The sequence below is a fragment of the Choloepus didactylus genome, chromosome 10 (genome assembly GCF_015220235.1).
Source record: "Choloepus didactylus isolate mChoDid1 chromosome 10, mChoDid1.pri, whole genome shotgun sequence".
In the NCBI taxonomy this organism is placed as follows: Eukaryota; Metazoa; Chordata; class Mammalia; order Pilosa; family Megalonychidae; genus Choloepus; species Choloepus didactylus.
In genome coordinates this window covers 51436381-51454592 of record NC_051316.1, presented here as the reverse complement: position 1 = coordinate 51454592, position 18212 = coordinate 51436381, and the positions used below count along the sequence as shown (strand labels likewise).

At 36.8% G+C, this 18212-nt stretch overlaps 1 protein-coding gene across 6 annotated transcripts in view; it reads left to right on the top strand.

Annotated features, from left to right (window-relative positions):
* The window catches only part of RFX3 (regulatory factor X3), a 364760-nt gene that overhangs the window by 170094 nt on the left and 176454 nt on the right, over positions 1 to 18212 (top strand). For all 6 annotated transcript variants that reach the window (XR_005210807.1, XM_037798627.1, XM_037798629.1 and 3 more), the window contains exon 2: positions 2255 to 2379. Coding sequence is in view for 5 of the 6 variants with exons in the window: in XM_037798627.1 (XP_037654555.1) it covers positions 2263 to 2379 (117 nt within the window). In the remaining variant the exon portion in view is untranslated. The remainder of the gene's footprint in view (positions 1 to 2254; positions 2380 to 18212) is intronic.

Sequence of the window (18212 nt, the reverse complement as noted above, 5' to 3'; positions counted from 1 at the left end):
GGGGTTCCAAATGACCCCTCTTCCCTAGGAAACAGTTTCCTCATTGTCCTAGACACTGCACTGTATATCCTACAGCCAGCAATTCCTTGCCCCAGGCAATACAACTTGACTGTTGTCTGACAGCTTTGTGTAGGAGAGGTCTGTGAGCTGCCTTGTACACTCAAGGCAAGATGAGTCCCTCAGATCACCACGAGACAGACTGGGCCAGACATCTGTGCTCCCAGTATGTGCAGCAGAGTTACTGTGTTTCCTCTAGAACCAGGGCTAGGGATCTGCACTGAGAATGCAGGCCATTTCAGAGCTGTTGAAGGGTGAGGGGGGAGCCAGCCTGGGTGCCAGAATATCTTACCACTTTTAAGTAGCCTTTTTCTTAGTTTGGCACTCACTCTCTTACTGCAATCCTTTAACTGTTTTCTGGAGTTTTGAGAAAGATGTTTCTGCCAGTTTTTCCTGATTGTTCAAAGCTTCTGTCTGTATAACATCATTTTTGATGACATTATTTCATGGAGAATTCAAAGAATGGTTTTGAGACTAGAAGTCCAAAATGAAGACATCAGCAAGGTGGTGGTTTTTCCCCAGTCTGTAACATTCTGGTGTTGGCTGCCAGTGATCCTTGGGGTTCCTTGGCTGGTATCCCTGCCCCATGTCACGTGATCATGTCTTCTCCTTTTATTTTTTAACCTCCTAGCTACCCTCACTCTGTGCTTGAGGGTGAAAAATGCTGACCATAGTGGTACCAACCACCTTGGGTTGTTACATGGATTAATTTATTTATGGATTAAAATGTAAAGGATTTAGAATAGTCCTTAGCATATGTTAAATAATCAATTTAATATTACTGCTATTTTGTATGTGTTAAAGTTAATTGTGATGCTTTAGGGTTTTGACTAAACAAAAAGAATAAGAAAATAGTCAATCACCTGAAATGATGTCAATGTCAAGGTCTAGAAAGAAAAATGAGCAAAGATTCAAAGTGAAAAGGTCCAGTCCTAAGTCTATTCCTATCACCTTCAGTGAGCCTCTCAACCTCTCTGGGCTTTCCTTTCCTTATTTATAAAATAAGAGGCATTAGAGTTGATGTTTTCAGAAGTCCACTTCTAAAATTAAGTGAGATGTTAGAAGAGGTTCAGGAAGTAATTGAAAGAGGTCATGCTGTGACGAAAGATGCTGGGAAGGGTTAATTTTCTTCTTGAAGGAGCTGAAGACTTTCAGAATTTTCTTAGGGAAAATTAATGTTCAGCATACTGTTCAGTTTTAAATCAAGAAGCAGTATTATTGTTAAGCTACCAAGTAAATATTGCCATCCCCCCCATCCTCCACCCCAGGAAAGAAAATTAGAATTCTGGCCCCTACTCAATAGTAAAGAAATTCAGAGTTTTTCCATTGAATGTATAAGTAGCAAAAGGGGGTGTCAATGAAGGGAGGCCTGAGGAAACACATGCTACAAAATTTAATCCTGTATTAGTAGGTCAGGCATGAGACAACTAAAAAATGTGGTGCAGTTAATTGTGTGTGAGAGAAAGGAAAACTGCTTGCCTTTGTTTATGGATTTCCTTTATGTGATAGTGGTTTTCGTCATCTTTTAAAATACTAAACATTGTTGAAATTTGGGTATCTCTCTGTGAAAATGTATAATTGTACTTTGATTTTAGTATATCATACCTCAAGCAGAGAAAATTAATGAACTTGTTCCTTTGGCTAAGTTCAGGTTCTATCAGTTGGCTTTTTGGATATACATTAATTTTTTTAAAATTCCCAAATAGTAAATTTTTAAGTTGGAAATGAATTCTAAATTCATTTATACAAAAAATATCCTGGTAGTCTGTAATGCAGTCTGGAAAGCACAGTCTGTAACATATTTGCATCCGGTTAGGCTTTGTGTTCTGAGAATTAAGAATATCTTCCCATAATTTCGGGTCATAATTTATAATGTGATTAAAGCAGTTTATAACAGATGAGGCTTAAGGAAGGTGGATTTCAATTAAATTTAACCTTTGTAGCCTCAGGATAAGAGGTACTAATGGGAATTTTTTTTTTAATGTAGATTAGACGTTTCTGTATTTATGTGAAAAATGATCAAAATGTTTATAATGATCACATAAACATGCATGGAATATCATGGCCATATGTTGGAATAAGAGATATGCTGAGAATTAAAAATTAGTCTGAGTCTAGGCTATTAAGAACAAATGTAATAAAGCTGGTCAGGCAAAGAGAACATTTTAAACTTTATTTCTATTTTAATATATTTCAGAGACCATCATGCAGACATCAGAGACTGGATCAGACACAGGTTCGACAGTGACTTTACAAACATCCGTGGCTAGTCAAGCAGCAGTGCCTACACAGGTGGTACAGCAGGTACCCGTGCAACAGCAGGTAAGGAGCTGCTGTTCTTAAGGAAGATGCTGGTACATTCATTGTGCTGACTCTTGAGCACAGCTGAGTCCAAAGATTATTTAGATTATGCTTCCTTTCTTCATTGGGGGCTAGGATAGGTGTAGTTCTTAGTTCAATTCAGTAAATTTTTCTTGAGCGTTTCCTAGATGTGACAGATTCCATGCTGGGCTGTAGGATTACGAAGGTGAATACTCAAACTATAATCCCTATTCTGAAAGAGGCTCCCTTAGTTTCTATAAAGAGAGTTTTTTTTTTTTCTGATGTGACCACTCTAAGTAGGCTTTCTCTTCCTCTTCCCCCTTTGTTTTCTTTATCATAGCTTCCTATTTCTTTTATACTGAAATGTCAGCAATAATATATTTTATATACTTGACTCAAACAGTAATACTTAATAAAGAAGAGCATCTACATACGTTACAGGCAGCAATTTTCCCTTTATGGTGTTTCAGAAAGTGCTTTGTGTATTATGGTGACTGATAAATACTGTTTAATGAAAATAAAATTATCTTAGAGGTCTGGAGATCTGTCTGCTTCATCACATTTAAAAAATTGGGAATGCTGTTTACTACTGGTCTTATTCATAGTTGGGGCAGTTGGCTTGTTTTGGAAAGATACTGACAGCGTAGTGCTATTCATGCCAGTTAATAGTTCTGCATTTGAATTGTGAACACATTGGCCTGTCATTTCTTCTAAAGAGTGGTGAGAATATAAGTGAGAAAGATCATATGTCATATAGCATTATCTTGAGACTAGATTTGCCTTTATTTTCTTTAGTATCATGGAAAATCTTCAACAAATAATACTCTAACAGTTGTAAATAGGTAGTTAGGGAGAGGAATATCTCCCTAAATGATAGACAGTGGGACTTTAGGTTTTTTCTTTTCATGAGAAAAGAAGAGTGGGGTGGGAGATGGGGAGGGGGGCGTGTGCTAGGATCACAGAGAAGAGTCTTTGACTCTCTGGGTAAGTAAAGACATCTGAAATAACTGGGGTTTTTTTTTTAGTTTTTAATTTTTAGCCTTAGCACATTCCTTTCTCTGGCACCTAATATACATAGACATGCGTCCTTCCCTACCCTCATGCTCCTGATATTTTAGGTTGAACCATATTTAGTTCTGAACTACAAAAACAACAATTTCATATGTTTCAGCCAGTAGTTATGTTTCTTATCTTTCTTATCTTTCTTTCTCTGCTTGTCACGATTAAAACGAGTCTCTTAAAATGTCGTTTAAAAAGCTTCTGGTGTTATTTATGTCATAACCAATTTCAAGACTCTGAACATTATTCAGAAAAAGATAGCTTTTAAGGAAATGTTGAACTATTAAGCTCACCCTGGTTTGATTTTAGTCTCATTTGTGGAAGAATGGCCTTGAGAGTTCCTATCTCTAGCTGTTCCTGTCTCTAGAAAGTGACTCTTAAGACATTAACAAGTCTGTAGGACTGGCTGACCCTCTGTGCTAGGTTCTGACTTTCCTTACTCCTTTTCCTTTTCTTCTTTTCTCTCTCTCTTTGTCTCTCTTTTCTCTCTCTCTCTCTCTTTAAAACTTTTTTTAATTTAATTTATACCTGCATGTGAAGAGTCAAATAGTTCAACAAGTTTTTTTTTTTAAAGCAGTCTTCCTACTCCCTACCCTCTACAAACCACTCTTCAAAGGCAACTACTTTGAGCTCTTTTAACCCATTATTTTGCTATTTTCCTTCATGTCCTTAAATAGCATACTTACTGCTTTTTAATTTTTTAAATTTTTAAGCATTATCTTAGCAAGCTTTTCTTTTTGTTCCTTACCATACACGCACACAAACATACATCCTTCCCATTCCTCATGCTCCTGGTATATTAGGTTGAACTATATGCAGTTTTTTATCCACAAAAACAGTGATTTCATGTGCTCTATCCTAGTAGTTATGCTTTAATTTTGGTAGATCAGTATTCAGTGCTTACATTACCTTGACTATATGAATCCTATTCAAATCTAGCTATACAGTGAATTGCACTTACCTCCCTTCCCTGCAAAACCTACTTATTTTCCCTGAATTTAATGATTGTAGTCTTTCTTGAAGAATTCTCTCTCAGATCAGTATAACCTGCTCCAGTCTGGATTAGAAGACCTTTGCTCAGGTCCATCCAGGATCTCCCTTCACCGTCTTCCTGGATTCCCCTCTGCTCTCTTCTGTTGGCTTCCCTGGTTCCTTTATCTCTGTCTTAACTTCTTTCTGGATTTATTTCCTTGGTTTAGAGGGTCACAGCTTCCAGTAACTTCCTAAGAATTTGTTAGTGTTTGAGCTGCAAGTCCAAGAGCCAATTTATTCCATCTTCACAGTAGTTTGGTAGTTGGCTGGGTATACAATTTTGGACTGGAAAATTATTTTCTTCAGAATTTTGAAGGGATTGCCCCATTCTAGTTTCCAGGGTTGCTATTGAGACGTTAAAAACCATTCTGATTTCTGTTCTTTTATATGTGACCTATGTAATTCTTTTCTCTCTGGAAGCTTATAGAATATTCTTTTAAATCCAAGTTTCTCAAAATTTCATCATAATGTGCCTTGATGTAGGCCTCATTTCATACATTGGACTGGAACCTTGATAGCATTTTCCATCTGGACATTCTATTCTTCAGTTCTAGGAAATTTTTAAAATTTATGATTACCTCTCCTCTTTTCTATCTTTCTGGACATTTTTCTTGTATTTTAAACTCCATCTTCTACCTATCACTTTTCATTTCTTCTCTCGTATTTTTAATCTTCAAGAGCTTTTTAAACATTCCTTATATATTCCCTTTTAAAACATCCTGTTTAATTTTGTGTTTTTATCTTTTTTTTCCCCCTCACCAAATAGTTTTCTTCTCTTCCCGTGTTGTCTTTTCTTCAAGGTGCTTTGTTCTGTTTGTTTCTTACAGTCTCTGACTTTCCCATTAAAAGCTTTTCTCAGATGTCTGGTAATCTTTGGGTTTTATTCAACTGTGGGGATAAAAAGCTGATTTGAATGCATGAGTGGGTCTTGTTGACATCAAAATAGGGTCATCTGACTTGGCTTTTAAATGGGGCCCTCTGATTTCTTTGTTTTTCTTCCCGGGCTAGTCATATTTTTCAAAGAAGATTTGTCTGACTCCCTGCCTGGTGGGTGAAAACTTGGTTGCCAGCATTCTAGGAGCTGAGTGGGAGAAGAGAATTGAGAATTTTCCTGCCCTAATTCAGTTAATCCCTTTCTTTCCCATATGGTATCACTCATGCTTGCTCTTTTTCAGAGCAGAGATGAAATCTCCAAACTTACAAAAGACAGGGAAGGCCAGTCACCTCACTGCATGGGGTTGGGTTAGGGGATCTGGGACTCCAATTGCTTTTTAAATACAATCACTTTTTCTATTAAATACATATATTAACAACAAAAGTTTATATTGCTACTATAAGTGGAAAATCAGTATCACTAGCCATAAATAGAAGATTATACACATGTACACACATGCATACACACACACCCACATTTCATTCATGTCCTCATAAAAAATAATCTCATGTACACCTGGATCACACTTCAGAAAACATTGTACTCTGCTGTAAGACTCACTGTCAACAAATGTATGAGTTAGCCAGTCCTTTAACTTAGCTCTTTCCTCTGGGGCATTTAAGGCAGGTGATACCTTACATCTCCTTACACAACACGAAGAAGGTGAGAACTCTCTTTTCTTTTTGTTAACAAAACGTTTTATTTCATATAGTTGGTTGGTGTGATATTTGTCTGGGAGACTCCCGTTATGTTGTTCTTCCAGGCTTATTGGGAAGGAAATTTTTCCCTCTGTTATTTATTGTTTTTTCTTTCTGTTTTTCCAATTAGAACAGAATCTTTGTTTCAGTCTTCCCAGTGTACTCTAACAGTATCCATGTGGACGTAACTTGTCTATAAGTGGAAAGATTAGTGCTATATTAACTTCTTATGGGTAAAACATGCCTATGGCTTGGTATAATGTGTAGATGTCATCTTGAGTCTTTAAACTATAGTGGAATGCCTTTAGAAGCTTCCAGTTTTTGTCACTGACTCATGTTGGATATTAAAATTGTGGCATTGGTATCAAAGACAGTTACATTTATGGATTCAACTTGTATTGGGCTCTTGCTTTGGCCATTTTGACATAATGAGAAAGCCCATAGCTAATTTTTTTTTTATGTTGAGATGTGTCCTAGTTTGCTAATGCTGCAGAATGCAAAACACCAGAGATGGATTGGCTTTTATAAAACGGGGATTTATTTCGCTACACAGTTACAGTCTTAAGACCACAAAGCGTCCAAGGCAACACATCAGCAATCGGGTACCCTCACCGGAGGATGGCCAATGGCCTCCGGAAAACCTCTGTTAGCTAGGAAGGCAGCTGGCATCTGCTCCAAAGCTCCGGCCTCAAAACGGCTTTCTCCCAGGACGTTCCTCTCTAGCAAGCTTGCTCCTCTTCAAAACATCACTCCCAGCTGCACTCTCTTTCTTCCCCCCAAGTCAGCTCATTTATATAGCTCCACTGATCAAGGCCCACCCTGAATGGGCGGGGCCACGCCTCCATGGGAACATCTCATCAAAATTATCTCCCACAGCTGGGTGGGGCACACTCCAAGCAAATCTAACCAACACCAAAACTTCTGCCCCACACAAGACTATAGAGATAATGGCATTTGGGGGACACAATACACTCAAACTGGCACAAGATGATTAATCTTAAATGTATAAGAATGTTGCGAGACCAGAAAATTTCAATATCTTGATATTAAATAGTTCTGTTTTTTCAAAGCTTTAAGGCTACTAATTTCACTGTGTTAACACCAGATAAAATGTTCATTTTAAAATAATTTCTATGGTATTTATTCTGTATGGCCTTGAGAATCAATTTTTCACCTTTCCTTAGACAATATGGTTCAGGAATGGAGAATTACGAGCTAAGAATAGTGAGGTCTGGTGATGTAATTCATACCTTATCAAACTTCTTATCTTATGCAATTTTCCGTTATTTCACAAAACACTGTAGAGTTTCAGCTTCCAAATATAGATGGAAAAAGAGATGTTGTTCAATTCAATAATATATATATATAAATGTTTGTGCCAGTTTGGACATATTATGTCCTCCAAAAGCCATATTCCTTAATGCAGTCTTGTGGGGGCAGACATTAGTGTTGATTAGGTTGGAATCTTTTGATTGAGTGTTTCCATGGAGATATGACTCAATCAACTGTGGGTGAAATATTTGATTAAATTATTTCCATAGAGATATGAACCCTGCCCATTCGAGGTGGGTCTTGATTTAATCACTGGAGTCCTATAAAAGAACTCAGAGCAGCTGAGAGGGACATTTTGGAGGGAAGCTAAAAACTGACCCTGACGCTGACACTGACACTTGGAGATGCTTGACGACGTTTGGAGATGCTAGCCCAGAGTTTGTTCCAGAGAAGCTAAGAGACGACCCCGATGCTTAGATGCACAGGATCTGAAGAATGTAAGAGAGACCCAGAGACATTTTAGAGAAAGCCATTTTGAAGCTCAGCCAGGGAGCAAAAGAACAGCAGATGCCAGCCATGTGCCTTCCCAGCTGACAGAAGTGTTCCGGATGCCGTCGGACATTCTTCAGTGCAGGTATTATCTTGTTGACGCCTTAGTTTGGACACCTTTATGGCCTCAGAACTGTAAATTTGTAACTTAATAAATCGGCTTTATAAAAGCCAATCCGTATCTGGTATTTTTCATTCTGGCAGCATTAGCAAACCAGAACAATATTCAAATTGAATATCTTAATTAGAAACTACAATTTTGATCTTGCCCATCCTGTCATCTTAATAAAAAAAGACATTTTGGACTTATGGGTCTGTATAGAAATGACTTAACTAGAAATTGACCCTTCACCCTCTACCCCCAATACTGTCCCCTGCCTTGAGTGATTTGTTAGAGTTTCATGTAGATTATTCTTCAAGTTAGTCATTTTATGCCAAATCTGGGAGGTCTTCTAACCCTGCTTGCCCTAGAAATTAAATTCCAGGACAAGTAAAAGTCCAGGAGAGGGAGAAAGGAAAATGGCTTCCAGCTATTTCATTCTTTCCCATAGCCAGTCCAAATTAGGTTCTTCTCAAGGTAGGATCTAGACAGAAGTCAGAACTTTAATTTCCTGTTTTTTAATTTTGGGCTCCTGTTTCCCATGAATACTGCTAACATTGAGGTGATTTCTAAATCATCATGAACCAGGGCTCCAATATTTTTTCTCCCTTTCAAGTTCCCAGTTTTCACTGCCTTTTAATTTGTCCTCCTCTCTCTTCTGTCTCTACCTGTCTTACCTCTTCCTTGGAGAACACACATCTCTTTCCCTCTAGTGGTCAAGTATGTTGTCTCTATGCTGCTTCTTTGAAATCCAACATCCTAGGTACAATGGAGACCTGGGTTGAAGGGCTTCTATTTGAATTCAAAGAAGGCTTTTTTTTCCCCTTTCAACAAGCTTCCAACTTTCTTCAAATTCTTTTATTGTCACAAATTGTGATATTTACCTTTTCCTGTCCAGGGATGCAAAGTTTGCTTCTAGTGAGTCTTTCATAAGTAACTGAGATGTTTGAAACCTCTTTTTATATGATAGAATCTCATATCAAGATTATATTCGTGAAAGTATCTTTGTTTTTATATAAATCACCTAGCTAGGCTGTGACATTTTATCTATAATTTGAGTTATTAATATGGATAGAATAGTTACATGGCTGTATTTTTCTTTTCAATCAGACTCAATCTATCACATATTTAGCATTTCCACCTAAGTTATGGTACATTCTGCAAAGTGAGTATGTTATCTCCTTGATCAAAGAGATGAATGCCATTTTCTTTGGACAGCAGATCCAACCAGAGTTGTCAGGTAGGTTTCAGGTGAAAGGCAGTCTTCAAGAAGTGTAAGTTTTAAATGAATTCAATAGATCTGTTTATTATGGCTGTCTTAAAATGATGCCTCAAGATATAGGAAATAGATTTTAGGAATTGACATTTAATATGAATACTCCAGAGGTCCTTACACTCATTAGATCACAGCTTTAATAGTGGGTTGTTTCCTTCCTCACTTCTGTTTACCATATTCTTGGTAGGATATCATCACAAGCAGAAAGAGAACATGATCATTATCAATAGTCCCATGAGAAAGTTCCTTTGGTGGAAGCAATCAATAGTGATTGCCTATAGTATGTTAAATCCATAACAGAATATTCTATTGGATCAAAATTAAATGTAACAAAGGCAATATGCCAATGCTAAATGTATATGAGAGGGGGATATAGGGGAGTAATATGGGATTCTTGGTAGTGGTGTTATTTGCTGTCCTTAGTAGTATATTGTATTGTATGACATGTTATTTTTCTTTTTATCATTTTTTCTTATTGCCAAAAAAAAAAAAACAATTTTTCTTGTAGTAATCAATATGTTCAAGTGCTGATTGTGGTGATAAATGCACAAGTTTATGATGATTCCATGAACAACTGATTGTACACTGTGGATAAATGTATGGTATGTAAACATAACTCTATAAAATTGTAGGAAAATATATATATAGGAGTAAAAGTGCTGGAGAAAACATGGTGAGAGGGATGATGCCTCACCACTATGGACTAACTACAATGTGTAAACTCAGAATTGAATCTTAGAACATAGCCTAACGTGGACACAATAATTGTAATAGTCCCTAGATTGTAAGCTCTTACAGCAGTTAACTCTATCCCTGAATTGTAAGGCCTATCTCTAAACTTTGAGTTGCTGATCCCCTAGCGTAGAACCTGATTGGTCTCTGGAACAATGCATATCTCTGAGACACCTGAAACTCAGAGCTAGAGCTCGGCAGATATGAATGTCAGTATTAGTGCATACAGCCACTGTCAAAAAAAAAAAAAAAAAAAGCTGAAAAAGAGCCCAGACTTCAATTAGTGATATGAATGAAGCAGGTGTGGTTAAGACCAGGGCAAGCCAGGCCAAAGGGTAAAGGTTGAAACTGATTGCGTTTTAAAACTTCAACTTTCATATGAGACCAAGGGAATAGATATCTATTTGGTACAGGATCTAAATTTTCTAAACGGTACAACTCTACAGTCGATTTGTTCAAACACCACAATTGCATGGAACTTTGAATAGGAAGTAAGATACAGTAGGTTAGTATAGGCTGGAGTGAAATAGTGACACATCCTAGAGTAATTTGGGCAGATAAGAAAAAATATATTTACAGCCTCCCCCTCCCCAGCCCCAAGGATCTGGGGGAAGGTGCAGATGTGTTGGACATCCTCACCTGGACTGGTGTTGATGTTGTCACAAACATTGGGACTGGCGGTTTGATGTGCTGTGCCCTTGAGCATGGGACTTGCCCTTATGAAGCTCATTACCCAAAGGAGAGTCTAAAGTTGTATGTAATGGTGCCTAAGAGTCTCCCCCTGAGTACCTCTTTGTTGCTCAGATGTGGCCCTCTCTCTCTCTAACTGAGCCATCTCGACAGGTGAACTCGCTGCCCTCCCCCCTACATGGGACCCAACTCCCAGGGATGTAAATCTCCCTGGCAACGCAGAGTATGACTCCCGGGGATGAATGCGGACCCGGCATCGTGGGACTGAGAGTATCTTCTTGACCAAAACGGGGATGCAAAATGAGACGAAGTAGTTTCAGTGGCTGAGAGATTCCAAATGGAGTCGAGAGGTCACTCTGGTGGACATTCTTATGCACTATATAGATAACACCTCTTAGGCTTTAATGTATTGGAATAGCTAGAAGTAAATACCTGAAACTACCAAACTCCAACCCAGCAGTCTGGACTCCTGAAGACAATTATATAATAATGTAGATTACAAGGGGTGACAGTGTGATTGTGAAGACCTTGTGGATCACACCCCCTTTATCTAGTGTATGGATGAGTGGAGGAATGGGGATAAAAACTAAAGGACAAATGGGGTGGGATGGGGGGATGATTTGGGTGTTCTTTTTTCACTTTTATTTTTTATTCTTGTTCTGGTTCTTTCTGATGTAAGGAAAATGTTCAGAGATAGATTGTGGTGATGAACGCATAACTATGTTATACTGTGGACAGTGGATTGTATATCATGGTTGATTGTATGGTGTGTGAATGTATTTCAATAAAACTGAATTTAATTAAAAAAAAAAGAAAAAAAAATTTCATCAGTGGAATTTAAATGAATCCCTTTGCTCCTTTGTGGTGCTAAGTCTGATGTAATGCACTATATTGTTCTTTATCTTCTCTTTCTGTTCAGGGTCAAGAAGCTTGCTTTCTGCGCATTGTAGCTTCAATGGACAGGAATAGAATTCTTTTCATTTGAGACCATTATCTCATATAATCAGCTGAAACAAAGATATTTTTCTCTGGTTAGCACTTATTTGAGACTTCATTCCCATTGGCTTGGTTCCCTGAGAGGACAGTGTTCTCATAATTAAGACTGTGGCAGACATCCTAAAAGATGGGGTTACATTTTAAAATGAGTTCTAGTTGAATGCTTTTTTTTTTTTTTAACAAAAGACAGTGATTTTAGCTCTTGAAGAGCATATTTATTTTCAGAACCAGAGATGCTAAAATTTTTAGTATCCAATATATAAAAAATAAGGTGTTTCAAGAACATACTGATTTACAATAGAAATAAATCTTTCTGTGCCAATTCAACATGAAGGCCCTTTAGTTGACCATGTCTACTGAGTATTTGTTAAAAGTAAAAGCTCTCCTGTTTACATAGTTGAACAGTAGTATTCGTTGCTTCTCCATTGAATGATTTTATTAAAAAATATATTCTTACCTGGTATTTGATTGTTGTGATTCAGTTCTGGATGCCATATTTTAAGAGGAGTAGGCTAGGCATTATGCCAATTGCTGGAATATCAAAGGTAATTTGACATGGTACCTGATCTCAGGAAGCCAACTTTTGAAGGAGATAGACATTGATATAGAATTGGATACAAAATGCCTTGGGAGCAAAAATGGAGTTTGATCTTGGGAGTGAGGATCAGAGATGACTTTACCGATTATGTGACACTTGAGCTCTGTGCTCAAGAGAAAGTTGGAATTTGCAAGAAAAACGTACTGAGAGTGTATTTTTTTTTTTTTATGATGATTGAAAAAATTTAGAAGTTTATTTTTCATCTAAAAATCAGTGATGAACATTCCAGGTCAGTGAATGGCTCTTCTCCAACAGTCATTCAGGGACCTAGGGAATTTATCCTCATCTGTATATCAAGGTTGAGTCAATGGGTTCCAGATGTCTGGAGGTTAATGCTGGTTGTCAGTTGGGATCTCAGCTGGGCTGTTGGCTGGAACACCAGACATGGACTTTTCATATGGTCTCTCCATGTGGGCGAACTTGGGTGTCCTCATAGCATGATGGCTGTGTTCCAATAGCATATTTCACAACAGAGCAAGGTAGAAGTGCATGACTCTTTTATGATCTAGCTTCAGGAGTCATTTAGCATCACTTCGCCAAACTTTGGCCAAGGCAGTCACAAAGGTCCAACCAGATCCCAAAAGAGGGGACACAGACCCCACACTTGAGCGCTGAATTTTATTGAATGCTTTTTCAGCATCTATTGAGATGATCATTTGATTTTTCCCCTTCATTTGTTAATGTATTACATTACATTGATTGATTTTCTTATGTTGTACCAACCTTGTATGCCTGGAACTGTAACCCATAACATTCTTTGAAATTTGCTCTCTAGTTAGATATAACTACTTCTTAAATTGTACTTTGAAAGTTGTCGCTGCTCTGTATGTATGTTAAATTTCACAATTAAAAATGTATTAAAAAAAGAGAGAGATGGTATTTCAGGTAGAGAAAGGCATGAAAGAGCTCAAGGGAAATCAGAGAATCTGTACAGAGATGGGGAACCTGGGAAATGAGGGATGTGAAACAGTGTTGCACGAGAACTTCCAGTGGGAGGTTATCAGGTCTGTTTGTGGTCCCCTACCTGGTATTTTTATTTTCTTCCCTCTTCAGTTGATTTATGATTTTTTGTATTCTCCCACTGCCAATTTTCCTGATGTTATTCCTTGTCTTACTCCACTTGTCTACTGCATTTTTTAATTCTGTTTGCCTTTTTTTCTGGTCACTTCTTAACCCCATGAAATGCTACCATACAGCTATTGAGATACCATGCACTTTGGACGAAGCCAAATCCAGCAATTTTCTGTAGTATCTTTCTGGATTTTTTTCTGACATTTGATACTGTTGACTATCAGATATCTCTCTTCCATGATGTATGGGCTTCCTCTTTTATTTTTGAGTGCTTCTTCATCAAGGGAGGCAGATTTTGTAGAGATTAAGAGAGTGGGCTGTTTAGGCAGAGGTATTGATTCGAATTCCAGCTCCAGCCTTTTCTTTGGAAAAATTATTTAATCTTTCTGAGACTTCATTTCCTCATCTATAAAATAGGCATAATAATATCTAGCTGTAATATAGCTACAAATATTAAATAAGATGTGCATTTAATTTAGGGCAGTATCTGGTATATTATAAGCCCTTAAGAAGGTTATTATGTTTACTATGATTTTTATTATAATTATTATTTTTAAGAATGTTCTTTGCTTCATTTAATGAGATTTTTTTTTTTTGGATTTTTTGATCCTCTTTTCTTTAAGGTTTGGCCTTTGGCCTTCTCTCTTTTCCCCAACTCTCAAGTAATTTATCATCTGCAGCTATTTAATCTTAAAACCAATGTTGCTCTCATCATCTTTACAGAGCAAGAATCTCTGGTCTTTCCCTATAGCGCAGTGTATGACTCTTTCATACACTGGATAAAGGGAGTGTCATTCACAAGGTTTTCACAATCAAACGGTCACCCCATAAAAGCTATATAGTTATACAGTTGTCATCAAGAATCAAGGCTACTGGATTACGGTTCAACAGTTTCAGGCATTTGCTTCTATCCTAATATACTTGAAACCAAAAAGGAATAGCTATATAATGCATAAGAATAACCTCCAGAATGCTCTCTCGATTCTATTTGAAATCTCTTAGCCTCTGAAACTTTATTTTGCTCCATTTATTTTCCCCCTTTTGGTCAAGAAGGCATTCTCAATCCCACAATGCCAGGGCTAGGCTCATCCCCAGGAGTCACGTCTCACATTGCCAGGGAGACTTACACCCATGGAAGTCATGTCCCATGTGTGAGGGAGTCACCTATAATTTTTAAAAGCATTGTATCATTGTTTATTTCTTAGTTTTGAGCACCTATAAATTTTTTTCTGTGTTTCCAGAAGACTTTAAAAAATAACCACAAAAAAAAAGAAAAGAAAATGTAAAAATAATCACAATACTATTATCACTCCTAAAAATTCACAATTATTCCTTAATATTGTATCCCGTCAGTGTTCAAATTTCCCCAAATATTTGTCCACTGGATTGTTTATTTTACCATTTATTTGAATCCAGATCTAAAGTCTATAAATTGAAATTGATTGATTTGTCATCTGTCTCTCTTTAATCTATAGTTTTCCTTTTCCATCTCTTCTTCTTTTGTAATTTATTTGTTGAAGAAACTGAGTTATTTGTTCTATAGAGTGTTTCACAGCCTGAATTTTGCTGATTGTATCCTCATGGTGTCTTTAACATCTTTCTCTTCTCTCTATACTTCTTGCATATTAATAGTTGCAGCCAGAGGCTTGATTAAATTCAGATTTTTTTTTTCCAAGAATACTTCATAGATAGTGTAGTGTTAATAGAACAGGGGGTACATCATGTCTGGTTATGTATTTGTGATGCCGTTGGTTAATTTGGGGCTGAAAATGGTGATATTAAAATTCTGAATTACCTTTTTCATTTCTCCTGTTTTTTTTTTTTTCCCTTCACCATCAGCATTTAAGCATGTTCCATCACTAGGCTGAAAAAAATAAAAACTAGAAAACTTGCTTTTTAACATTTCCATCTACATCCCCTTTTCTCCTTTCTTTCACAGTCACAATTCTTCAAACATTTGTTTATGGTACCATCTCTACTTCATCTCCCTGCACTCATCAACCTGTTTAAATCTAGTTTCTGTTGTGATAAACCATGCCCCTACCATTTTAATGAAATCATTTTTACCAAGGTCATCAGTGAGCTCCTTGCTAAATACAGTTGACCCTTTCATACTTCATTTGAGGATTGTGAGTCAGGGAGGCGGGGCCCTAGATCAGAACCAACATCAGCATGGTCTGACCAGCAAGGAAGATGTTGCTGTCCTCTACCTAAGTGGGCACCCAGTGCAGTCACCATGGTAATTAGATAAATGCCGGAAGATTTCTTGATAAAGATCAGGAGTACATCCAGTATTTTAATCAGCTCAAGAGATATAATTTTGGATCAAATGTGGTGTTGTGGTAGGTTATAAATCTTTAGAAAATAAAGGTGATAATAGTATATTAATATCTTAGCTAGCTTGATTGAAATTAGGGTTTCTAGTTAGTAAAGGCTTAAACTATTCATTTAAGGTGACTATCCCAAGGACCTTCCTGAGTTGAATTGCAGGAAATTATTTTTCTTCAACAAATCAATTAGTGGTATAGAGTTATTCTAGTTGATCCCATACTTTTGTTCTTAGAGATATGTGATTTGTTTCTTATGAATATCCAATCTGCTTTTCACATTTTCAACTTCAGTATCAGTACTTTTTTTCTTTCTTTTGGAAAGTTCAGCTTGACCTATAAAAATTTTCACAAGTAGAAAACAGAAACCATTGGATAATTGGCACTTCTGTTTAATATATAATCTAAACAATTTGAAACATAGTTTAAATGGAGCCCCTGTGCTCTTGCCAAACCAAATCAGAGGAATTCTTTATGCTAAAAACACATTCTCAGTATAATAGATCGTGATATATAGCTGAGCCCATTTGCTGTCAGTGTCTGAAAGAACAGAGAGAAACATTACCGTCCACCCAACATTGTTATTTTTACTCAAGGAAGGTCTTCCTAGAGGAAGTGCCTTTTAAAGCTAAGATTTTAAGACTAGACATGAATGGTGTGCTGTGGAGGTCAGGGGTGGGAGAGGAAGGTGAAGAAGTGTTAAGAAGTGTTTTCTGCAGAAAGTATGTATGTGAAGGCCCTGCATGATGGGTTTGTGGAGCTGAAACAAGATCCAAATGCCTGAAGAGAGTGGGTGGGGTGTTAGGTGGCAATTGGCCAGGAATCCTGGTATCTTGAGTTTATGGATTGTATTTCAGTATGCAGTATGAGCTATTTAAGTTTTCAATAGCAACTTCATTTTGAAATTGCCCACCATTCTAAATTGCCTACCATTTAAAAATCCCATTGAAACAACTAATCAAATAATAGTAGCTACTATCTACTGAACACCTTTTGTGTGCCATGCCTTGTGCTTGATGTTTGGCTCCTTATTTCTAAAGTTTACAAATCCTAAAGGCAGTGGTATTATCTCTTTTTAATAGATGAGGAAACTGGCACTCAAAGAATTTAAGTAACTTGCTTTTTGCTTAAACAGTCACCTGGCCTTGGCATTCTGTACTTACATTTGAGAAGTATACTCTGAAGCAGTAACTATAAGATACATGTGTGTGGGTTTGATGTTATATTTCTCTCGGGAGTGTGAGGATTTTGTAATACCCTTTATAGCAAACAGATCTCCTTTTCAAAGACATCTTTTGTGGAAAATAGTAAGTGCTCAATATGTACTGAAGGAATATACTAACTTATACAAAAGCTGAACTGTTCTGATTTAATTATTATGAGTGTCCTGGGAAAAGGACGTGGACACTTAGTTCACTTAGCTTCCTTTTGCCCCTGACAACACTCCTGACTGAGATGCCTTTGTAGAACACAGAGAATCATCTCTCCTCTTGTTATCTCTTTAAGATTCTTCAAGCTCTCTACCTGTAAGAAACTGGCATATCAGAAGGTTACTGTCATGGAACACTTAACACATATCCTTTCTATCCATGACAAATAGTCATTTTGCTCTCCTAAAATCCAGAGCTGATTTTAGAAATAGACACACAGGTAATGCCTCTTTATTTTCTTTAAAAAAACTTTTTTTGATATTAATCTGAGTAATTTCTGCAGAGACTCTCAAGGATCATTTTCCTTACAGCTCTTATGAACTGATAGACTTCGTATTGGAGCAAAGCAGAGCCTTTCTCTTTGCCTTGGCTGCCTAAGTAGCTCATTGCTAAATCAGATGCTCAGCTAATCCACCTTTCTTCACCAGGATTTCTTTTTTATGATTTTTTTCCTTCTGTCTCCTTTTAATACTTGTTGGTTTGGGGATATTAAGTATTGATAAATTTTCATCCTATTATTCTGTGCTTTTTGATCATTAGCAGTTTCAGGTTTTTTGTTTTAGTTTCAGCTTTTAAAAAATAATATGATTAGAGAAAAAGAAATGAAGTAAGAAAAAACTGTACATAAGAAAAGTTAGCTCTTCAAGGGTAAGAAGGTAAGGTGATTCTTAAATAAAAGTTTATAATATAATTAGGTTTAAGGTGAATCTCAAGTTAACTTTGTATCAAATCACTAGCAGAATTAAATGATAATACAGTCTAAAATGAATTTTTTTAAAAAAAAATGAAACTACAGTATCTGTAATTGAAATCATCAAAGCAAAATGCTTTCTGAAGTTTTTGGAAAGTGATAGTAAGTAAGTTAATTTTTCTTTGAATGAACAAACCCAAACTTTAGTTTCCAGTAATAATGATTCTTCTGTCTTTCCTATTGGAATGATCATACTGTTGATTACAGTCCTATTTATGACCCTTAATAAAATAACTATTCTATACAATGCATTTTTACCAATAATTTGGAGATTTTTTTCTCTTTTTGTTCTTGTGTGTATTTTCAAGCTTTACATTT